The sequence below is a fragment of the Bicyclus anynana genome, chromosome 26 (genome assembly GCF_947172395.1).
Source record: "Bicyclus anynana chromosome 26, ilBicAnyn1.1, whole genome shotgun sequence".
NCBI classification, from domain to species: Eukaryota; Metazoa; Arthropoda; class Insecta; order Lepidoptera; family Nymphalidae; genus Bicyclus; species Bicyclus anynana.
The window spans coordinates 8,118,226-8,142,162 of NC_069108.1; the positions used below are offsets into that span (position 1 = coordinate 8,118,226).

At 36.4% G+C, this 23,937-nt stretch overlaps 4 protein-coding genes across 6 annotated transcripts; all 4 read right to left on the reverse strand.

The window, feature by feature from the left end:
• Positions 1-82: 82 nt before the first annotated feature.
• On the reverse strand, positions 83-4,524 carry LOC112054619 (oocyte zinc finger protein XlCOF6). Of its 2 annotated transcripts, none has more exons than XM_052889807.1 (7): positions 4,234-4,524; positions 3,739-3,913; positions 3,527-3,619; positions 3,047-3,181; positions 2,502-2,942; positions 1,763-1,823; positions 83-1,555 (listed from the first exon to the last, which is right to left on the reverse strand). In XM_052889807.1, exons 1-7 carry the CDS (start codon positions 4,311-4,313, stop codon positions 954-956), a joined length of 1,587 nt encoding a protein of 528 aa, XP_052745767.1. In that variant the 5' UTR covers positions 4,314-4,524; the 3' UTR covers positions 83-953. The 2 variants fall into 2 exon arrangements, with proteins under 2 accessions (XP_052745767.1, XP_023950232.2); XM_024094464.2 differs by having other exon boundaries at positions 3,047-3,190.
• Positions 4,525-5,597: 1,073 nt separating this feature from the next.
• On the reverse strand, positions 5,598-13,226 carry LOC112054618 (zinc finger protein 260). 2 transcript variants are annotated; one of them, XM_024094463.2, is made up of 8 exons: positions 13,067-13,226; positions 12,207-12,381; positions 11,975-12,067; positions 10,582-10,725; positions 9,952-10,476; positions 9,760-9,854; positions 9,372-9,433; positions 5,598-8,307 (listed from the first exon to the last, which is right to left on the reverse strand). In XM_024094463.2, the coding sequence occupies exons 1-8, from the start codon at positions 13,144-13,146 to the stop codon at positions 7,481-7,483; spliced, it is 2,001 nt and encodes a 666-aa protein (XP_023950231.2). In that variant the 5' UTR covers positions 13,147-13,226; the 3' UTR covers positions 5,598-7,480. The 2 variants fall into 2 exon arrangements, with proteins under 2 accessions (XP_023950231.2, XP_052745760.1); XM_052889800.1 differs by lacking the exon at positions 9,760-9,854 and having other exon boundaries at positions 8,170-8,307.
• Positions 13,227-15,523: 2,297 nt separating this feature from the next.
• Positions 15,524-20,631, reverse strand: LOC112054623 (zinc finger protein 350). Its single transcript, XM_052889819.1, has 6 exons — positions 20,391-20,631; positions 19,476-19,650; positions 19,244-19,336; positions 18,778-18,912; positions 18,163-18,672; positions 15,524-18,054 (listed from the first exon to the last, which is right to left on the reverse strand). Exons 1-6 carry the CDS (start codon positions 20,468-20,470, stop codon positions 17,227-17,229), a joined length of 1,821 nt encoding a protein of 606 aa, XP_052745779.1. The 5' UTR covers positions 20,471-20,631; the 3' UTR covers positions 15,524-17,226.
• Positions 20,632-21,750: 1,119 nt separating this feature from the next.
• On the reverse strand, positions 21,751-23,904 carry LOC128199601 (gastrula zinc finger protein XlCGF8.2DB-like). Its single transcript, XM_052889822.1, has one exon. The coding sequence runs from the start codon at positions 23,902-23,904 to the stop codon at positions 23,158-23,160; it is 747 nt and encodes a 248-aa protein (XP_052745782.1). The 3' UTR covers positions 21,751-23,157.
• Positions 23,905-23,937: the final 33 nt, after the last annotated feature.

The window sequence follows — 23,937 nt, forward strand, 5'->3', positions numbered from 1 at the left end:
TTTATCTTAGGCATAGTTATATAGTGGATCAAAGAATATATTACTTAGAGACTCATATAGGCTGATAATAATGACACATCAATACTTTTTTTACAAACTTTTATTTTAATTTTATTTTGAACCTGTAAATTAAACAATTTGAAAGTTAACATACTTGTTAAATTTTGTTCAGTGGTGTGCACAACGTCTTTAACTGGAGTAAGCAAATTGGACAAAAGTCCTCTCCAAAACAGGTTTGTGAGGAGACTGCCGGGTAAGCACTGCACGTTTGCATCTGTGGAGTGCACACCACTGGTTCTGCAGTTTACAAGATTATTTTCGATATACATTTTACAACATAAGAGATAGCGTAAACATCACTTTCTGTATTCCTGTCTGTCCACCTAAGCGGAGAATAAGACTAATGCGAAATGGAGTTGTGTACTATGTCTGTCCATCGGAGCGGAGCAAGGTTGCGGAGCGGAGTTGCAGACTATGTGAAAATAAAGACTGTTTCTCCGCTCCGCTTACCGGTTTCATGATTTTTTAAACAAGCTCGCAAGTTCCTGTCCACTTAAGAGTAGCGGAGACATTGTGCAATCCTATTGGTTAATATTTCTCAGTTCCTTGGCTCCGATGCCTCGCTCCGCTTCGGTGGACTGGCAGCCTAAAGAGGTGGTTAGCTACTGCACTTGTAGACGATAGACTGCGCGTCACTAGCGAGAGAATCCAGTAAAACAAAGATAGCAAACTTATGTGTTTAATCTTGACTTCAATCACTTTGATTTTTGTACTTTAAGAGTCTAGGATACAATAATTATATTTAATTAGAAAAATATTGATTAAAGCTTTTGTGTTTAACGCACACATCGAGCGATCGATTGAGGCTTAGTGTGAGTGTGCATTATCATCTTATGTAGCAATAAATTACATCTTTCTGCAGATTTGTAATTGCATATCTCATGAGAAAAAGGCTATTCACCAGTGTGGGTCCTTTTATGTTTTTTTAAATCACTTTTGTGTGCACATTTATAATTACATATTTCACAACAAAAAGGCTTCTCGCCAGTGTGGGTTTTCATGTGATCTAATAAATGATGTTTACGTGCTGACTTATAATTGCAAATCTCACAACAAAAAGGCTTTTCGCCAGTGTGCGTTTTCATGTGATCTAATAAATGATGTTTGCGTGCACATTTATAATTGCAAATCTCACAAGAAAAAGGCTTTGCACCAGTGTGAGTTTTCATGTGTTGCAATAAATTACTTTTTTTTGTACATTTATAATTGCACATCTCACAAGAATAAGGCTTCGCACCAGTGTGGGTTTTCACTCGTGGATTCTTATCTAGTACAGTTTTCTTGGGTTTCTTTAAAATATCATGTAACTGTACTACACAGTTTGTGAATCTATTTACATCTGTGTATACTTTAGTGCCGCTCTGAGATGATTGCTTGTCCGGTTCGCCAATGTCAGTCTCAAGGATTTGTTCACTTTTCGGGGTCGCAGCTGTTTCTTCAGTTGCCTGCACTTTGTAGTCGTTGTTTGCCGCAAGTCTCGCGGACAGTGGAGCGACTGAAACAAAATAGTCTTCTTATAATTCTTATACTGTCTAGGCAATAAAGCTAATTATTGTAATACTCTAGAACACTCCACATTTCGAGTTGCACCTGACATCTATATAACAAACCCAAGCGTTGAACTTCACGAACTTAGCAATAGGTTTTAATGTAACACCATAGCAAACAGAAAAAGTAACAAACAAGTCCACTTGCCCCTCACCTAAAGCCTGAGCGCAGTCTGCAGCCGGGGGAGGGACATCATTCAGCCTCAGTGGGACATACTGTAAACATATCAAACTCATAACTCATGTATATCAAAGGCTGTTTTGATATTTATTATTATAATAAGAGTATTTCGAAGTTACATAATATTGTGGACTGCTGATAAGCAAATATAAAACGGGTTTGATTTTATTGTGGGATCTTCTTGGACCAAAGCGCGTTAGGAACCCTAGTAACATTAACTTAGTTTTCAACATAAATTATCATCACTGACCATGACCTGACATATCAAAAGTACTTGTAAAACTAAGCCTAGTTGACAGTGATGTAGCGTGCCTTGGTGGGGCCCTGTAACTAAATTAGTTAGGAGGCCCAATAGATACAAATGGAAGGTAAAGATTTCTCAAAAAAAAAAAAACAAAAGTGCTGGCTTAAAATAACTATTACGGTGACTTATCATGTGTAGGATGTTTCCTACTTTTGAGCGCACTCCTAGAACCCGGAAATAAAGATTTAGTTCCTTTTTTTGTCATTTTGTTCTGAAGTGGAATTCTATACGCAGTCTTTTGTTTTTTTTTCCAGGAAGCACCAGAGATAAACTTCACACGTAAGGGACCCCTGTAGTCCAGGGGGCCCCATATCGTTGATATGCCAGATACGGCGGTAGCTACGCCCATGATATCTTTTACTTTGATAGATATGCACAGGCCATGTACTTCTTTTAAATGAACTCTCACCTGGAAATGCTTGCTCATATGTTCGTAGTATTTATTCTCTTGCATAAACTCTTCGGAACAAAGCGTACATCCAAAGGTAACACTTTCAATCTTAATGAAATTCTCTGCTTCGGGCACATGTTCTGGAACTGTAGTGCAGGAAGCTGCTACTTTGGCATGAAGTGATTCATTTACATTTTCATCTAGTGAACATGTTTCCAACTTTATGCTTATATTAGAGTAATTGTTGGTAGAAATACAGTCATTGTTGGAATTGTCTTCAGTCTTTACCACAACTGTTGCAACATCTCCCACTACAGATTCCTCTGCTGCTGTCTGATCCTCTTCATCAGTGTGATCTATGTACAAGTCACAGTGATTAGTTGCTGATGTGGTTTGTGTCAAATTAAACTTCAGATGTTTCATTGCACAGTTCATCAGTTCTACATGTTGTATTGTAATCTGAAAGTAATGTGTTACTTCTTACCAGATAGCTCACCAAAGGTAGGAAGATCAAAGATTGTCAGATTTACAAGTAAATGAAACCATTACTATTAAATACTCACTAATTCATCTTGTGCAAGTAAGTCTGTCATCAGTGAATGGGCTCTCAAGCACAAGTCTCTAAATCTACTGAAGTTAATCAATCTCTGAGCACACAACATACAGAGTGTTTGCTTCAGATTTCCTCCACGACACAACTGAAACAACTGTACAGAATTAGACTATAAATACAGGTTTGGTAAGAGAAGTAGATAGAACTTGGGGATTCATTTTGTGATATATTTTGTGAGTGTACACTATATTACACAACAGTGTTTCACTTGTTTCTGAATTGAATTGAATTGAATTGTTTCTGTCTGTCTGAACTCTGGCTCACACTCTGTCTTAGTAAAATTAATACACTTGATATGTCAAAAATCAATTTAGGAATCTTCTAAAAATCTTCTTCTAAAGGTTTTAACACATATAAATACAAATAAAGCTTATCATGATATCACAATTCCCTCTGTTTCATCACATACTTGAAACATTAGACAACTCACAGACAGTCCAGTTAGCTGTTCATATGCCTTCTCCAACTTGTGTTTACTCATTAGAGACAGCTTGCTGTCAGTGTCCAGGCATATCATGCACATCTGTAAGTATACCAATAGTTACTTCTACATTACTGATTGTATGTGAGTAATGCTGCTATAGGTATGTCTTAGCCCTTCCTATGTTAACAATCACAAATAAAAACATTGTGATAACTGACCTGCACTGTTGTAGGTATAGCATTAGAGCGAATCTGCCTTACACAACTCTTTGATATATAAAAGTCTTCATCTAAAAAATGCTGCGAGCAGACCACAGCAGGGTCGGGTAGGTGATGGTCTTGTGTGCCGAGGGCTCTGAGCCCAGCTGCTTGGAGATTTTCTTCACTGGGTAACCTGGATATACACAACCAAACTATCAGCTATAACATGTCTTGATACATTAAATACAAGGTTCTGATAATAATCAAATACAGCACACAACATCCAGCTTAGATAATGATATTATAAACACAGGATTCTGGAATTATAAATTTAATATTAGTTTTACAAGTGATCACAACTACTTACTGATATGAAGTAACTAAGAAAGCTCAATCACTCATTGTCAATGCACAGTGAGTGAGACAATGTCATACTTAAAGCTAAGTACATGGTTATTCTGCTTGTCAGATTGGCGGTTATGGCTCAGTCATCAAATCAATAATTCTACTCACTCATGAAAGGTAATTCCTGTTCCCTCAGATGTTGCCGCATTGTCTGAAGTATTTACGCAGAAAGGCACGCAGCACTGCATCTTGGTGTAGTTTGTGCTTCACGGATACGAATTTCAATTTTTGTGTAAGGTGATTTAGACAATTTATTTTAAAGTTTATACTGATTATTGATTTATAATAAACATCTATCAATTGGAACCAATTTTCTTGATATTCAACACATTTTTTTCGTATTCAGATCCTCAATTTTTTTCTCCAAGTCAAACGTCAAACGTCACGTCAAATGATAGTGTACACTTGTACAGAGACGACAAATGAAGATATTATAATTAATTGTAATGACGAGCAATGTATAGTCTGTGATATGTATATTGTTTACTTACTATTTACGTAAACATATCACAGACTATAGACGACAGAGACAGACGTCAAAAAATACTTTCGCCACCACAGATATATCTGTTTATGCTCAGACCAATTACCTAGCCTTGCTAGAGGATACTTCTTTACTCCATTGATGTCAAAAGTAACGATCACGATTAACGTGTTTATCATCCGCTTAGAATTAGAGTATTTTGTGATTTATCTAAGGCTTACATACACGGTGGATACGCATATACATTCACTTCATCTCACGTCAGTGTTGCCAACTCAGTGAAATTTCCATAACTATAAAAAACCCGACTGCATAGATTATATAAAAAAACAAGCTCAGTCCAGAAGTGTAGAAAGCAATTAGAAAACAGTCGGGACCTGTAAATAATGTGAACGAAAATCATTCTATGCTATATATAAATAGGTGCCGACTATTTTCTAATTGCTTTCTACACTTCTGGACTGAGCTTGTTTTTATTCTTTTCAGTTTTTTTGTATAATTTATGCAGTCAGGTTTTTTTATTTGTTTAATTAATTTATTTATTTTTCAAAACAATCAGGGCCTTACTTAAGTATAATGATTCTATTTTCGAATAAAACCTTCTCCGTTTTATAGCAGGCTAGTACTCGTAACAGACAAGAATTAAAAAAAACAAGATTACTTTAACCCCTAGAGGCTGAAATGCTTGTTTAGCGCCGCTGTGGAGTGGTAATATGAGTGTTTTGAGCAAGAGTAGTGAAAATTAGGTGGTATATTTACCATTTGCGTTTTATCCATTATTTACCCTGTAGAAATGCGAAAGGGCTTTCATCACAAACACCGGTTATTAAATGTTCAAAGCTGAAATTTGGCAGGGAGGTAGTTTATAGTTAGTAGATATCCACTAAGAACGGATTTTGCGATAGGACTGGATTAAAGGGGACTAAGGGCGGACGAAGTCGCGGGCGTCCGCTAGTACATAATATGTAAGTTGTAAATGAAACAATAGTTATTGTGATTTGTATTTTATTTTTACACTCCTTTTATTAGCTTCACTTGTATACCTTGTATCATGACAATATCTCAATTTATTATTTACAATTGTCAAGGTCTATTTCCTGTCATGATACTTCAATGTACCGGCGTATCATGACGTAGTATCATGATTTAGTTGGACTTATGTATGTAAGAAAATCTTGAAATCTTAATTTGACCCACTTCCCAGTCTTCGATTAGGATGAAATTTTGCACACGCTCTGATTTCTGATGACAATACATGACTAGCTAAGAAACGTCATTACAAATCCAATATGGCGACCTCCCCAAGTTGGCGGACTGGCTGTTTCCACCCCCATGATATAGATATCAAATGAAAGGGTTAACTGTCAGGAATACGAAAAAATAGTCACGTGCCTTAAATTAAATCCAATATTTTAAATTTTTAGTGAAAATGGGAACAGAGAAAATTCACCAAGAACACACACAGTTAAAAAAACACGCTTTCAGCATGAAAGCGTGTTTTTTTAACTATTTAAAGTTATTATTTGTGAAATATTAAAAGTTTAATTCTAAAGACAATCATCTTCGGAAGAATTCTTCTACGATTTCTGTTCTTGGTGAATTTTCTCTGTTCCCATTTTCTCACCGCTATTTGGTATTATGTCGTTATTGCAGCATTTTCCAAATTTTCCTATCTTGAATAAGTCTGATTTTTGTAAAACATTACGAATTAAATTACCAATGTACTATAATATTTCTAAATTATGTTTTTATTTGTTTTGTAGAAGAAGCTTTAAGTGCAATAATTAATTACTTTTCTTTCAATATGATGACCCTATTTAAAAAAGTGCCCTGTAAAAGAAATGTATGGAACTCAAATGTGCCATCATTTCAAATTCAAAATTCATTTATTTCAAGTAGGCTCAGTTTACAAGCACTTTTGACACGTCATTTGACTATTTGTAAAGATTCTACCACCGGTTCGGAAGGCAGGTTCTGCTGAGAAGAAACCGGCAAGAAACTCAACAGTTGCTCTTTTGAAAAAGTCATACAGTATTATAATTTACAATTGATAACAATTACAATTTCTTATAGTTTTATTTCCTGTGTGAAGGTGGAAGCTGATCCTCCAAGCACCTTTATCGTTAAGGAACTCATCAATAGTGTAGTAACCTCGAAGATTTTTAAAACTTGTACACTTATCAAGGTTGGTAAATTGGTATTATACTCGTGTCTACTCTTTGTTTTTACAAAGTTGCTGTAAAAATGTATGGCAGGTGCTGAATTTTCAATACAAGAAAAAAAAGTTATCTTTAAAATGTTTTACAATAACTGCCTACTTGTTTAAATTTAGTTATGCAGTCATTTGTAATTTGTTATTAAAAAATACTTTTACTTATCAGATCTTACTAAAACATTAATTGTTATTAATAAAAATTACTATTACTTAATACTTTAATAATTTCAACAAAAATCAGATCTTTAAATTCTTAATTACATTGGCATTGAAAAAATTGATTCAAGAATGAAAATTAAAAAAATAATATAATTGGGTCACCCTAGGAATTTTTGGAAAACTGTTCAAATAAGTGTGTCTACCATTTGCGTTTTATGCAATAATTACGGGACACCCTATATAATGATACTGCGCGCTGATTGACACTTCACTTGTTAAGTGCTGATGCAGTCAAGCGTTAACTTGTGAATGATTAAACAACCGGTAGCAGGTGTTCAGATATGTATCAGCGAAACTTGTCCAGTGCCGAACTACGAGTACATTACATCTTTGACATTCATGCTTTGTTGAACATCATTATCATTGACAGCATTGCATATCTCTTACAAGGGAGGCATCTTCATCTTCTTGTATAAGGCTAAACTATTTTATCACAATTACTCTTGAGGCATAATGTCACTGTGGATTGTCATCTTATGCCTCAATAACTTACTTCTATCTGCAAATTTATAGTTACATATCTCACAAGAATAGGGGCTTTCGCCCGTGTGAGTTTTCATGTGATGTTTATAATGATGTTTATGTGCATATCTATAATTACATATCTCACAACAAAAAGGCTTCTCGCCAGTGTGCGTCTTCATGTGATTCAATAAATGATGTTTATGTGTACATCTATAGTTACATATCTGACAAGAAAAAGGCTTTTCACCAGTGTGGCTTTTTTTGTGTTTATTTAAATCACTTTTGTATGCACTTCTATAATTGCATGTCTCACACGAAAAAGGCTTCTCGCCAGTGTGCGTTTTTATGTGATTTAGTAAATGATGCCTGTGTGCACATCTATAGTTACATATCTCACAAGAAAAAGGCTTTTCGCCAGTGTGGCTTCTTTTATGTTTTGCTAAATCACCTTTGTGTGAACATCTGTAATTGCATATCTCACAACAAAATGGCTTTTCGCCAGTGTGCGTTTTTATGTGATCTAATAAATTATGTTTGTGTGCACATTTATATTCGCACATCTCACAACAAAAAGGCTTTTCGCCAGTGTGTGTTTTCGTGTGACGAACAAAATTACCTTTGTTGGCAGTTTTGTAATTGCACATCTCACAAGAGTAAGGCTTTGCACCAGTGTGGGTTTTCACCACTCTGGGTTCGAAAGTGTCAAGGATTAGTTCCCTTTTCGGGGTCGCAGCTGCTTCTTCAGTTGCCTGCACTTTGTATTCGTTGTTTGCCGCAAGTCTCGCGGACAGTGGAGCGACTGAAACAAAACAGTCTTCTTATAATTTACTCCGACAAACCTTTGCGACAGCTCTACTTCTAATAAGTGTGACCGCCTGAACGTCGCTCTCGCAATGTTTACCAATAATCTAGACTTATAATAAATCTGTAGAGAGGTCAATTCTGTAGAAGAAATATATTTTCAAAATAACTAACAGGGGGTGATCGATACTGATGCCAAAAATGCAATTAGTAAATTTTTTTGTCTGTCTGTATGTTCGTTATATATTATATTCTCTGGATTCACGGCTCTTCCCAGGTATACGTAGGATAATAGGGGTAGAGGTAGGGTGGGGTAGGGTAGGTTAAAATGATTGACGCATATTCGATCTTCCATGATAACAAAGCAGGTGTACCCCAGGGTTCCGTCTTGGGTCCAACACTTTATCTAATATACACTGTAGATATTCCAATCTCAAACAGCGTACTTACCGCTACATTTGCTGATGATACAGCTATATTGTGTAATAACAAAGACGCAAATATGGCTTCAAATATTCTACAAGTACACCTGAACAAGATAAATTCATGGATCTTTTAACTATGTCACACCATAGTAAAAAAACGCGATGAATAAGGCTTCTGAAACCTTAACTGGCTTATGGGAAGGCATTCGCATGTCTCGCTCAGTAATAAATTGCTCATTTATAACAGTAATAAAACCAGTGTGGACCTATGGCATTGAAGTATGGGGTACAGTCAAAAACTCAAACTTGGAAATACTACAAAGATTTCAGAACAAAGTTTTAAAAACCATCACAAATGCTCCATGGTTCACTAAGATATCAGAAGTACATGTGAGTATCTAGACATAAAAACAGTATAAGAAGAGGTTGGTCTCAGATCAATGAGATGAGGTGCAAAACAGATGCAGTCTATCGCTCCCCATATTGGCGGTGTACAAGGAGACTATTATAACTCTCAAGATACACCTAAATCACAAATCCAACTAAATTTGAACTTCATGAACAACTCAGCAATAATATAACAATACTAATAATATAGATAAGAGAAAAGTCACAAACAAGTTCACTAGCCCCTCACCTAAAGCCTGAGCGCAGTCTGCAGCCGGGGGAGGGACATCATTCAGCCTCCGACTTCTTGTCCTGTGAAAACATAGCAGCACAATATGAGTTTGCTTGCTGAGCACCATACTACTACACAATTATGACGTCACGGTTTTGTAAGGTCATAAGTTTTGTGTAGGCGTTTAAACAAAATTAGGCAGGTAACACAAGACTCTAGAGTACAATCAATTTCTGTGTCCAGCATTTGTGGACTATAAGAAAGCTTTAGACACCATTGAAACCTGGGCTGTTATGGAGGGTCAGAGACGTAAGGTTCTTGAGTAATCACATATCGGTAAGCGGAGGTTCATACAACCCATGCTTGCATGCGAGCAGTGTTGCTATTAGTGTCGTTGTATACTGACTTGTTCTGCAGCATGAGTGAGTCACTGCTGCCGCTCACAGCTGCACGAGTCTCGCACACTTGTGATGCAACACACGCAGCGACTTCGCCAGCGTACTGTCAAATACAAAACTCATTTACAACATGTTTGTCCATCCACAGAGGACATTGTGTGATAGACATGCAGATGCCATATACTGTGAACTAGTCTCACCTTGAGATGCTCGCTCATATGTTCATAGTATTCATTCTCTAGCATAAACTCTTCGGAACAGAGCGTACATTCAAAGGTAATACTTTCAATCTTAATGAAATTCTCTGTTTCAGGCACATGTACTGGAACTGTAGTGCAGGAAGCTTGTGCATTTGATTGAATTTGATTTTGATGAAGGGATTCATTTATATCTTCATCCAGTGAATATTTTTCCAACTTTATGCTTATATTGGAGTAATTGTCATTGGAAACACAGTTGTTGCTGGAATTGTCTATTAAATTGTCATCTTTATGAATTGGTTCAATGAGATCAGCATTTGACAAGGAGCAAAAACTGTTTTCATTTTTAAGCACAAGTGTTGTTGCAACATCTCCCACTACAGATTCCTCTGCTGCTATCTGTTCCTCTTCATCAGTGTGATCTATGTACAAGTCACAGTGATTAGCTGCTAATGTGGTTTGTGTCAAATTAAACTTCAGATGTTCTGTTGTGCAGTTCATCAATTCTTTATGTTGTAATGTAATCTGAAAAAAGTCATTATTTACTTCTTACCAGATGGTTCACCAAAGGAAGGTAACAAGGATTGTCAAGTTTACAAGTGAATGTAACCATTACTACTAAGTACTCACTAATTCATCTTGTGCAAGTAAGTCTGTCATCAGTGAATGGGCTCTCAAGCACAAGTCTCTAAATCTACTGAAGTTAATCAATCTCTGAGCACACAGCACACAGAGTGTTTGCTTCAGGTTTCCTCCACGACACAACTGAAACAACTGCACAGAAATAGCAAAGGCTGTCAATACAGTTTGGTAAGAGAGTTCAATTCAATTTATTTATTTGCAATTGTATAATTAGGTACATTAGCTGGTATACAATGAATGTTGAAGTAGGTACATTACACTGCTTGTCATATACTGGCATGCAAATTTCTTAAAACACTATGGTCAAAATAAATATAAAATTAAATTCGTTTTTTAGAATATTTTAAGTGCACTATATTTATTTATGTAATTTTAAAATGCCTTATTCTCTAAAGTGTCAATCAATTATGTCAAAGTTTATTAAAAATATCAATTAAATAATCTTTTATAGATTAATATTTTCTTTCTTTCTTTAATATTTCATTTTGTGAGCAATAATTCTTTGATTTTATTCTTAAATACAGCAGCACTCAAGTTTCTGTTGGTTTTTTTTTTATGGTACAATTAATGGTTTAATACACTTCTTTTGTGCCTTGAAAACTTTATCACGGTCAAATGAATTCCCCCAGAATATGCTACCATAGCGTACCGTAACACAACTGACTGATTTATTACTTTTGAGAGCATATACAGAGCAAAGGAAAATCTATTCAATTTTGTACACAAGTCTTCAATATGAGTTTTCCAATTCAGGCAGTCATCTTTATAAAGAACTAAAAACTTTGTGCTTGTAGTCTCTGCTATATTTTCCCCCAAGTAATTTACATTCAATGTCAATTTATTATATTTATTTATTATAATTATTTATTATATTTATTTACAAACATCATAATTATTTTAGTCTTGTCAAGATTTATAATTAGGATTTGACTGTCAACCACTGAATATTATTTATAACTGTATTATTTATGTCATTTTCAAATGAATCTTTAGAGTCACCTACCAAAATAACTGTACTGTCATTAGCAAAAAAGAATGTTTGATAATTAGTAACAGAAGGTAAATTGTTTATGTAAATTATAAATATCAGTGGACCGAGTATACTCCCTTGTGGAACTCCATATGACACGGTTTTATTGGTCTGACACGTATTTTGTTTCTATATGGTCAGTTATTTCAGTCATCTGTTTCCTACCCGATAAAGCCGAGTTTTAAAGCATTCCCTCTAATACCATATCTACTTAGTTTATCTATCATTATAGGGTGGTTCACATAATCAAACGCCTTAGTGAGATCCATAAAAAGAGCTTCGCTTATCATGATATCACAATTCCCCCGACAGTTTTATCACATAGCAGAAACAATCAAATTGTCAACTCACAGACAGTCCAGTTATCTGTTCATATGCCTCCTCCAACTTGTGTTTACTCATTAGAGACAGCTTGCTGTCAGTGTCCAGGCATATCATGCACATCTGTAAGTATACCAATAGTTACTTCTACATTACTGATTGTATGTGAGTAATGTTGATATTAAAATGGTTGTCTCAGCTCCTTGACCTACCCTTACATACAATACAAGTTCTACATACACATATATCATGTGAAACTGACCTGCACTGTTGAAGGAATAGCATTGGGGCGAATCTGCTTTACACAACATGCGGTTTCATAAAAGTCGTCATGTGTAAAGTGCTGAGAGCAGACCACAGCAGGGTCAGGCAGGTGATGCTCTTGTGTGCTGAGAGCTTGGAGCCAAGCTGCACGCAGACTAATATCACTGGGAAATCTGTGAATTACAATTTATTGTACACACTGACAAATCACTTAAAACACACTCTCAGTATTTACACATAGATTGTCACGCATAAGTATGAAACTTGTAACCAGCACAATCTTAAAGTTTTTTTTTTTTGAGTTCCAATTTTATCTGCAATCAGTTTTACAACTTTAATCAGATGTGATGTGAGGCTGTTGGCAAAATATATATAAAAAAAAAAATCTTAAAATGATATATTAATCAAGCTCAGTCTTCAATTTCTTGTTTAATATTAATCAAGATCGCATTTATAAGAACAAGCGGACACCCGCGACTTCGTTCGCCATTAAACCTCCTTAATCTGACCATTACCTCCCTGTTAAATTTCTTCTTTGTAAGTCAAGCAAATTACGACATATTGTGAGTGACCTTTCGTTATAAACATATAGATTTCCAAGTAACAGTCCTGAGGTACGGTTGGTGATGATACTAGGTTTTTTTTTCGTGTTGAGTAAGTGCCGAGTGGATCACTACGGCGACACCGGGGGGTTCAGGCGAGCGCAGAAGCATCGCCTGATGAGACCCGAAGGTTGAAATAAATATAGAGGACGGAACTACTACGGTAATAGGATACAGTACCGGTACGACACTACGACTATCAATGTACAGTACAGTACATTGATAGTCGTAGTGGAATTTCATATAAATTACTCACACATGAAAAGTAATTCCCGTTCTCTGTGATGTGGATACATTGTCTGAAGTGTTACCGCAGAAAGGGACGCAGCACCGCATTGTTAAAATTATTAGAACAATTTTAATTGAAATAAACGAAAATTTCAGCACACACCACACCACAGATCACAAACATAAAATATCAATTGTCAGTCATGGTCATTGTCAATTTGTCATGTCAAAACACCATTGCCACCACAGAGCCAGAGACCCACAGATTACTAATACTAAGAATTTACTCTTGCTTGTCAGCTTTTTGCTTTTTATATTTAGCTATACGAGTATATGCTGTATCCGCTGTATCTGCCTTTAAGCTGCAAATTTTGGATTTACCGCCCAAAAATCGTTCGTACTCGACTAAAATATTATAATAAAGGAGTCCAATTTAGGCTCAAACAAATTTATTTATTTTTATAGGGTACCAACAGGTTATGACAATTAAAATTGAGTTTTACAAAACATAGATTAGTGAAGTTGTTGTGTCATAGACCCACTTATAGGTTACCTCAACATGCGTAATTTAGTACTCGAATAGATACATAAAAAGAAATTAAAAGAATAATATTTTTTTTTTTTTTTTAACTATTTAGCTTTATAATTTTAGTATAGATATCTATACAAAAGTTATTCTATCTATCTGTAATTTGTCATTTAATATTTATGATTAATCAAGTAGGTACATAAATAGGCTAAACTTATTATAAAAATAAAATATAATAAATAGGTTAATTAGACTAAATTAGGGAGAAAACTGTTTTAGATTTGCGTTTGAAAATATAGATATGGATCTATCACACAATTACATTATGAACACACAATTAGAGAGGGATCGGCCTCGCTAGACGTTACCCTTCGGTCAAAATTCAATAATATTTATTAATTAACGATCTAACGTTTCCGTCGTTTAAAGTGTTCCTAAAAACTTCCGATTTGTATAGTTAAATGACATAACAAACAGTCAACAACGCATATTTTATTAAAAGACGACGTCGCAAATATATCTAAGTTAATTATATGAATAATTTTATTTTATTAATAACTAAAACAATATCTAAAAATAATCGATGTTCTGTGTATAAAGTCCAAGCGGTATGTTTGTTAGTTATTGTAAAAATTACACGTGTGTGTATTGCGAATCATTATCGTAGTGTGTAGTGTAAGGACATAAAATACTTCGATTATAAAAAAATCATTTAGTCATGTTAAATATTTTAAATAACTGAGTGAATTTAGGTGTTAACACCTAAATTCACCAACAAAATGAGAAGTTGGAGAATTTGGAAGATACAAGTCCATATATATTTGGTCTGAGTCTTATGGCTTTTTAGACACTGGCTGGAGAACAGACGAACAGTCGAGTAGACACGAGGACCGGTAGGTTTTTACACCAATTTATCAGTATTTCTCTAATTGTGAAAGTGCAGGCATAGGCGAGCGCAGAAATAACGCATGATGAGGCCCGAAGGCAGAAGCAGAAAAGATACGCGCAATTACTCTCTAAGGGCGTCTCCTCTGAGACTGGGACCTCGGCCTAGAGGCCGTATTTAGGCCTGAGTGTGAGTACCTAGTACTACGAATATTCATGCGATCCTGGCTCGCGGTCGATTACCAAGATTATTCTTTCTGTTTCTCGAAACTGAAATTCATGTAGGTATAGCTACATTGAAGATATTGTGAGGGGGAGGATACTGAAGCCAATTTTTTTTTATTTTTTGTCTGTCCGTATTTTATGTTGATCGGGCATTACGCCGAAACTATTTTTAAACTTAATGAATTCAAACAAAAACTTGGCACGATTAGATCAACGGGGCAGGATGCGCAGAAAAACTTTAACAAGTTTGTGTATGCACCTTAATTAAATAAATAAAAAAAAAAGATACCGCGAAAATCGTATCAAACGGGTCGAAAGTTTGCATGGAAGGTCCTTCATTTTTCTAATTACGTTTGTAAAACCAGAAACTACCAAAACTAATGTCATTCAAGATTTTTCAAAATTCTACCCCTAAATGGCTTGGTAAAAAGGGGTTGAAGTTTTATTAATTTACATAATTATATCGTTAATGTTTTGAGTTACACTTCTGTAAAACGATTATATTATTGTGACTATCTATTGGCAATTCATTCCGGCGAAGGAAAACATCGTGAGGAAACCTGCTTAACAGAGAATTTTCTTAATTCTCTGCGTGTGTGAAGTATGCCAACCCGCATTGGGCAGCGTGGTGGACTATTGGCCTAACCCCTCTCATTCTGAGAGGAGATTCGAGCTCAGCAGTGAGTCGAATATGGGTTGATAACGACGACTATCTATTATATAGAAAACATACGAAATTATATATGGAAGAAAGTGTAATACTATGTTGTTGAGATGTGATGAACGAGGGCGATATGCAGACTTTAGAGGTGGTCACTATCGAGAGAATCCATTAAAACACAGATAGCAAACTTATGCGTTTAATCTTTAATAACTTACAATATAATATCACATATATCTGAGGCTTACAATCTTCAGTATCCAACTGTTGGAACGTTAAACTGAGAGACCTCGATCCCACGCACGTAGCCTTCTACCAAGTGGTTTGAGATATCTCAAAGCCGACCGTCTCGCTGCCACTCCACCTCTCAAACTCCCTCCCAAACGCGATCGAGAACATCGATAAGGTCGAATGCCTAACCGACAGTCTCGAAGCCCAGTGCACTTCTGCACTCGTAAAATCACACGCGAAAAAAGTGAAGTCCGAACTCACTTTGATCTTATTCCACCCCCTGGACGGGGTCGAAATCACCCCTACGTCATGCGAAGAAGTCTCTGCGGATATCAAGGGCTTGCGCAAAAAGAAGGCCCCGGGCCTTTATTACACACGATTAGCAATAAAGCTTTAAAGGTCCTCCTGGTCCAGATAATCAACCATGGTGAACATCTTCAATGTTCTAGCCCACTGCGCCTGACGCATGGAAAGAAGTCACGGTCATTGGCATCCACAAGTCGGGTAAACCCCGCGATCTCCCGACTAGCTACCGCCCAATCAATCTTCTTAACACCATAGGCAAGGTGTACGAGATAATCATTTTGAATCTCCTCAAAGCCATCTGTGATGAGAAACAACTTCTCATCAACCAACAGTTTGGATTTCGGTGTAGACACTGGTGTGTTCACCAAGCGCACCGCCTCACTGAGCACATCCTAAACGGGTTTAATAAATTCTACAACCCTATCGCCATAGCTGTGCAATTATCTGGACATACAGTATACAGTATACTTCTCGCCAAATTTCGAAGTTCTTTTTTCATGATAAACCAACCATTTCTCACAAATTGAAAAATGTGAGTTAATTGTATTTCTCATATAAGCGAATTTAATGTAATTCTTTTGATACAATAAAAAGGGCTCTTGCCACCATAAATATTCCTGCGCTAATCGAGCCGTCAGGAATCAGTCGGGATGATGGCAAGAGACCTGATGGATTGACGCTGGTTCCCTGGGAAATGGGGCGGGCCCTAATGTGGGAGGCTACATGTGTCGACACATTAGCACCGTGTCATATCAGGGAGACAGAATCAAGACCGGGAGCCGCAGCAGAAAAAGCTGAAACCGGTAAGTGGCTCAAGTATGCATCTCTGACAGAGAGTTACATATTTGTACCTTTTGCTGTGGAGACCCTTGGGCCATGGAGTCGCAGTGCCAAAAAATTTTATCGAATAATAATAAGAATATTGCTAACTTGCCACCATTCCACGTGGGCAAGTTAGCTTAAGTTCCATATTGTATTCTTTCTCAATAAAAAAAAAAAATTCTGTTGAGAAAAATAAAGATCTTAAACCAGAAATGTAAGGATACATGGTGAGGTTGCCGCTTGACAGACACTGCCACAGCGCCAAACACAAAGAAGAAGAGAAAACAAAGAAAATATCAAAAGGCGACCACAAACGCCCCCACCCGAGGACGCATCCAATGACTATGCCAAAGTCATGGAGCGCGCAATTAAAATGCACGCAGGAGGCAAATGCTTTGGATATGCCTCCCCCAGGCCCTTACGGTCCTGTGAGAAGACCAGACTAGCTTTTAACATTTGTCAGTGCTCGGACAAATCAGCTATTCCAAGGAGTTCTTGTATCTGACTAAACTATTTTATCACAGTTACTCTAGAGGCCTAGAAGTCTAAAGTGAATTCTCTTCTTATGTTTCAATAAGTTACTTCTACGTGCACATTTGTAATTACATACCTCACACGAATAGGGTTTTTCCCCCGTGTGCGTTTTCATGTGATTTAATAAATTATGCTTATGTGCAAATTTGTAACTACATATCTCACAAGAAAAAGGCTTCTCGCCAGTGTGCATTTTCATGTGAGCTAATAAATTATGTTTACGTGCACACTTATAATTACATATCTCACAAGAAAAAGGCTTTTCACCAGTGTGGATTCTTGCATGTCTCTTTAAATCATCTTTTTGTGCACATCTATAATTACAAATCTCACAAGAAAAAGGCTTTTCGCCAGTGTGCGTTTTTATGTGATTTAATAAATTATGCTTATGTGCACATTTAAAATTACATATCTCACAACAAAAAGGCTTTTCGCCAGTGTGTGTTTTCGTGTGACGAACAAAATTACCTTTGTCGGCAGTTTTATAATTGCAAATTTCACAAGAGTAAGGCTTTGCACCAGTGTGGGTTTTCACGCGTGGATTCTCATCTAGTACAGTTTTCTTGGGTTTTTTTAAAATATCATACAACTGTACTACACTATTTGTGAATCTATTTATATCTGTATATATTTTAGTGCCGCTAGATGATTGGTTGTACAGTTCGCCAATGTCAGTCTCAAGGATTTGTTCACTTTTCCGGGTTGCAGCTGCTTCTTCTGTTGCCTGCACTTTGTACTTGTCGAGTGAGTCACCGCTGTGGCTCACAGCTGCACGAGGCCCGCACATTTGTGATACATCACATGCAGCGTCACCATCAGCTACCTGTCAAATACAAAACTCATTTATAACATGTTTGTCCGTCCACAGAGGACATTGTGTGATAGACATGCAGAGGTATGGCCTCTCCGTAGAGAAGTAGACAAGTCTCACCTTGAGATGCTCGCTCATATGTTTATAGTATTCATTCTCTCGCATAAACTCTTCAGAACAAAGCGTACATCCAAAGGTAACACTTTCAATTTTAATGTAATTCTCTGTTTCATTCACAAGTACTGGAACTGTAGTGCAGGAAGCTCCTGCATTTGATTGAATTTGATTTTGATTATTAAGCGATTCCTTTATATCTTCATCCAGTGAATATGGTTCCAACTTTATGCTTATATTGGAGTAATTGTCATTAGAAACACAGTCATTGTTGGAATTGTCTATCAAATTGTCATCTTTATGAGATTCCATGAGATCAGCGCAAAAACTGTTTTCATTCTTCAGCACAATTGTTGCAACATCTCCCACTACAGATTCCTCTGCTGCTGTCTGTTCCTCTTCATCAGTGTGATCTATGTACAAGTCACAGTGATCAGCGGCTAATGTGGTTTGTGTCAAATTAAACTTCAGATGTTTTGTTGTGCAGTTCATCAACTCTTTATGTTGTATTGAAATCTGAAAAAAGTCATTATTTACTTCTTACCAGTTGATTCACCAAAGGCAGGTAACAAGGATTGTCAAGTTTACAAGTGAATGTAACCATTACTACTAAGTACTTACTAATTCATCTTGTGCAAGTAAGTCTGTCATCAGTGAATGGGCTCTCAAGCACAAGTCTCTAAATCTACTGAAGTTAATCAATCTCTGAGCACACAGCACACAGAGTGTTTGCTTCAGGTTTCCTCCACGACACAACTGAAAGAAATGTATACAATGAGCAAAGGCTGTCAGTATAGGTTTGGTAAGACAAATAGATAGAACTCGGGGATTCATTTTGTGTTATAATCTGTGAGTGTATAGTTACACTACATTACACAACAGTGTATCACTTGTTTCTTTCTATCTGAACTTTGGCTCACACTGTCTTGGTAAAATTAATTTAACTAATTATACTTGATTTGTCGAAATCTATTTAATATTCTGTTACCTTTAAACAAGGTTCAAACACATCTTAATATTATTAAAGCTTATCAGATAATATTTCAATTCCCTCTACAGTTTTATTACAATTAAATAGTCAACTTACAGACAGTCCAGTTAGCTGTTCATATGCCTCCTCCAACTTGTGTTTACTCATTAGAGACAGCTTGCTGTCAGTGTCCAGGCATATCATGCACATCTGTAAGTATACCAATAGTTACTTCTACATTACTGATTGTATGTGAGTAATGTTGATATTAAAATGGTTGTCTTAGCTCCTTGACCTACCCTTACATACAATACAAGTTCTACATACACATATATGATGTGAAACTGACCTGCACTGTTGAAGGAATAGCATTGGGGCGAATCTGCTTTACACAACTTGCGGTTTCATAAAAGTCATCATGTGTAAAGTGCTGAGAGCAGACCACAGCAGGGTCAGGCAGGTGATGCTCTTGTGTGCCGAGGACTCGGAGCCAAGCTGCACGCAGACTAATATCACTGGGAAATCTGTGAATTACAATTTATTGTACACACTGACAAATCACATATAGCACTCACAGTACTAACTTGTCCCTCATAAGCATTAAACTTGTAACCAGCACAATCTTAGTGTTTAATATTAATTAAGCTCAGTCACTCAGCACACAATCATGGTCAGTCGTACATATAACGCCAAGCATACGCCAGTGGACGCAAGGGTGACCACATCAGAGATGGGAGGATGACCTGCCGAAAGGATGGCGAGGAAAGGCCAGAGATCGAGTTGAGTGGAAAAGTCTGGAGGAGGCCTATGACGAAGGACAACCTGATTGCTCTAGTATATACATTAAGTAATAGTATTAGGTATATCATATGTATTCAGCAATCAGAGAATAAAGGCTATTTTTATTTTATTTTATTTTATACGCCAGTGACTTCATATGTCTACTTACTGTAACCTCCCTGCCAAATTTCATCTTTGTAAGTCAAGCAGTTTTCGAAATATTGAGATGAGATGACCTTTCGCTTTTTAATATAGATTACCATTACTAGAGAATGTTCTTAATTCTCTGCATGTGTGAAGTCTGCCAATCTGAATTGGTCCAACATGATGGACTATTGAGTCTCATTCTGAAGACTCAAACTTAGCAGTGAGCCCAACATCGGTTGATGATGATATAGATTTCCAAGTAGCAGTACTGAGGTACTGTTGAAGATACTGCTGCAGATATCGACAGTTGTGGCGGAATTTCATATAAATTACTCACCTATGAAAAGTAATTCCCGTTTTCTGAGATGTCGACACATTGTCTAAAGTGTTTTCGCAGAAAGGCACGCAGCACCGCATTGTTAAAGTTAATAGAACAATAATTTTAATTGAAAATTGTAGCCTTTAGACCTTATACCGAATCACACCAGATTATTAACCGAATACAAATAAATAAGTAATAATTATTCAATATTCAATACAATTCTATAATTTCAGTAATCTACTCTTTGATTCAAATGTAATTTTATATTTATAATTTGTCAATGTCAAAGGTATTCCTAATGAAACGAAATGTCAAACCACAAACGTCAAATGATCACAGATACGAGTTTACTCTTCTCTATAATTAACTGTAACTTTCTATAGCTCTATATTTAATTCTTTTGGCTCAGACAAATTATATAGGGAACTGCTATACGCTACTCCTCTGTCAAACATCAATAATCAACACTTGTACCGAATCGTAAATCTATGGGTGTAACGCGTTTAAAAAAACAAATCTATGATAAAAAAAAACTGTATATAATGAATCGATATTTCATTGTTGTAATGTTTGACGGCCTCCGTGGTGCAGTGGTATGCACGGTGGATTTACAAGACGGAGGTCCTGGGTTCGATCCCTTATTGAGGTTTTCTTAATTGGTCCAGGTATGGCTGATGGGTGGCTTCGGTCGTGACTAGTTACCACCCTACCGGCAAAGTCATGCCGCCAAGCGATTTAGCGTTCCAGTACGATGCAGTGTAGAAACCGAAAGGAGTGTGGGGTTTCATCCTCCTCCTGACAAATTAGCCCGCTTCCATCTTAGACTGCATCATCATTTACCATCAGGTGTGATTGTAGTCAAGGGCTAACTTGTAAAGAATAAAAAAATAGATCTAAAAACGTGGTGGCAGCAGAACGAACGCATGAATCGCCATAACGCCAGATGGGGCTCGAAGACAAGCAGAAGAGATGGGCGGAATTACTCTCTAACTCTATCTACTCTTTCTCCTCTGAGACTCGGACCTTGGCCGTCGTGTTTTGGCCTGAATGTATCAGTACGGTAGCGCCCGAGATCGTGAGTTAAAGAACCAACGTCCTGGTGACGTAAATAATAGGTACCTACTACGACAAATATTCGTGCGGTACAGGCTCGCTGTCTTCGACCATTAATAACCTCGCTGTCGTTCTTTTGACGCGAGTAAAAGGACCACAAAATAATAAGATTATTCGCAGTGTTGCCAAGTTTATTCTGACAAATCAACATATTGTGGTACCGTAGGCTAACGAGAAATCGATAAACCACTAATAGTCAAGACAGGATACTACCCAATACAAATACTTGATAAAGTATTATATTTTGTAAATGAAACAATAGTTAGTGATTTATAATTTATTTTGTGTGAAATATTAAAAAGTTCTGAAGACAAACTTTGGAACAAACGATTACAATTTCTGTTCTTGGTGATTTTTTTTTGTTCAGATTTTCTCCCCGCTACATATTTATTAATCATTGCAGTATTGCAGCACTAAGACGACGATGAACGACAAAATACTATCTTGTCTATCTATCTATCGCAAGATTAGATAATTATAGCGCCATCTAACTTTTTTATGAGTGATTAATTTGATAGCAATATCTTTTAGAAACGTCAAAGTACGTCTCGTTTATCGGTCAGTTGTTTGTCTGTGGACATCTGTCAGTTGACGATTTCGGAGTGAGCGATGTTTATTGAGTTGAACGTTTGAGCTGGATCTAGTCAGTTTGGCAGGGAGTCATTAGATCGGTCGATTCGCGTCATGAGCCGAGTACTAAGTTTTCCGTGTAATTAGGTGGGGAGTAGTGGGAGACCGGTACGCTTCACTGAGTGGAGGCAACCTGCTTCTACTCTAGTCTGCTAGTTTAGTAGTTCAGTTGTAATCGCGATTTCGGAATGGATGGTAGTCTTCCATTTGTTAAATAGTGATAGTGATGTAGAAGTTAAGTAGTGAGTCAGTGAATCAAATGAGTGAGTTATCGTCCGGTTAGTATTGCATTGTTAGTTACTTGGCCAGGAACCAACACGAGCGGAGAAGGGGAGTATTTGTTAAATTTAAAAAGATCCTTTAACCCTGCTACTAGCGGTTGCCAGTCCGTGATTTCGCTCGTGCTTGACTCTCTGCTAAACGGTAGTTAATCCTGGTTTACATCTGATTATATCAGCGCTATTCTTATTAACTCATTCATTGATAAATATTATGAAGTAGCTTACTAGTGAAGTGCGGAGTGCCAGTTGCAATATCTCGTCGATATCGACAGTCTTACCACAACGATTACGTATTTTAAAATGCAAGGATAGATAAAGGCGTGTGTTACATGGATAGTAGAAATTATTTTGAATTACTTTGTATGAAAACAAAAAGTTTCGTTTTAATTAATATAAACAATATTAATTTCGTGTACCTACTACATGGAATAAGGATCCGAAATATATCGATATCAATTAATAAAAGTTAAGGATTTCTTACAGAACTTAATCTAAATACCAAGTATTTTATAAAATTTTCCAAACGTCAAAAAACACTGTCGTCCATTTTGTGACGATTGTTAATTAATATTTTTGTCAAACATTTTCTAAATGATTTGTTACGTCATGCGTTTTGGCTCGTATTGTCAAAAAATATTTACAAATTAAAATTACCATGTATCAAAAAAAAAAAAATTTTTTTCAATCTCGTAGAATGCTAATAAACAATTTAAGACCATTAAAAAAAAATGTTACTAGTTCTTTATTACTCTTGCGGCCTAGAAGTCGATAAAGTGCACTCTCTTCTTATGCATCAATAAGTTACTTCGACGTGCAGATTTGTAATCACATATGTCACAAAAATAGGGCTTTTCGCCAGTGTGCGTTCTCATGTGATCTAATAAATTATGTTTTTGTACAAATTTGTAATTACATAGCTCACAAGAAAACGGCTTCTCGCCAGTATGCGTTTTCATGTGATCTAATAAATTATGTTTACGTGCAGATTTATAATTACACATCTCACAAGAAAAAGGCTTCTCGCCAGTGTGCGTTTTCATGTGACCTAATAAATTATGTTTATGTGCACATTTATAATCACATATCTCACAAGAAAAAGGCTTTTCGCCAGTGTGCTTTTTTATGTGATTTAATAAATGTACTTTTTGTGCAAATTTATAATCACATATCTCGCAAGAAAAAGGCTTTTCGCCAGTGTGGATTCTTTTATGCCTTTTTAAATCATCTTTAAGTGCACATCTATAATTGCACATCTCACAAGAAAAAGGCTTCTCACCAGTGTGCGTTTTTATGTGATTTAATAAATTATGTTTATGTGCACATTTATAATCACATATCTCACAAGAAAAAGGCTTTTCGCCAGTGTGTGTTTTTATGTGATTTAATAACTGTATTTTTTGTGCAAATTTATGATTACATATCTCGCAAGAAAAAGGCTTTTCGCCCGTGTGCGTCCTTTTATGTTTTTTTAAATCATTTTTGTGTGCACTTCTATAATTGCACATGTCACAAGTAAAGCGCTTCTCACCAGTGTGCGT

Excerpts from the sequence above, each read along its gene's own strand:
- LOC128199601 (XM_052889822.1), bottom strand. The coding sequence starts at position 23,904 with ATGTGCAATTATAGAAGTGCACACAAAAATGATTTAAAAAAACATAAA.
- LOC112054623 (XM_052889819.1), bottom strand. The coding sequence starts at position 20,470 with ATGCGGTGCTGCGTGCCTTTCTGCGAAAACACTTTAGACAATGTGTCG. Across the intron at positions 19,651-20,390 it reads ACGGGAATTACTTTTCATAG|ATTTCCCAGTGATATTAGTC; the intron begins GTGAGTAATTTA and ends TGTAATTCACAG. Across the intron at positions 18,055-18,162 it reads ATATGAGCGAGCATCTCAAG|GTAGCTGATGGTGACGCTGC; the intron begins GTGAGACTTGTC and ends TGTATTTGACAG.
- LOC112054619 (XM_024094464.2), bottom strand. The coding sequence starts at position 4,313 with ATGCAGTGCTGCGTGCCTTTCTGCGTAAATACTTCAGACAATGCGGCA. Across the intron at positions 3,914-4,233 it reads ACAGGAATTACCTTTCATGA|GTTACCCAGTGAAGAAAATC; the intron begins GTGAGTAGAATT and ends GTGTATATCCAG. Across the intron at positions 2,943-3,046 it reads TACTTGCACAAGATGAATTA|ATTACAATACAACATGTAGA; the intron begins GTGAGTATTTAA and ends CATTACTTTCAG.
- LOC112054618 (XM_024094463.2), bottom strand. The coding sequence starts at position 13,146 with ATGCGGTGCTGCGTCCCTTTCTGCGGTAACACTTCAGACAATGTATCC. Across the intron at positions 10,477-10,581 it reads TACTTGCACAAGATGAATTA|ATTACATTACAACATAAAGA; the intron begins GTGAGTACTTAG and ends GACTTTTTTCAG. Across the intron at positions 8,308-9,371 it reads AGACTGCGCTCAGGCTTTAG|TCGCTCCACTGTCCGCGAGA; the intron begins GTGAGGGGCTAG and ends GTTTTGTTTCAG.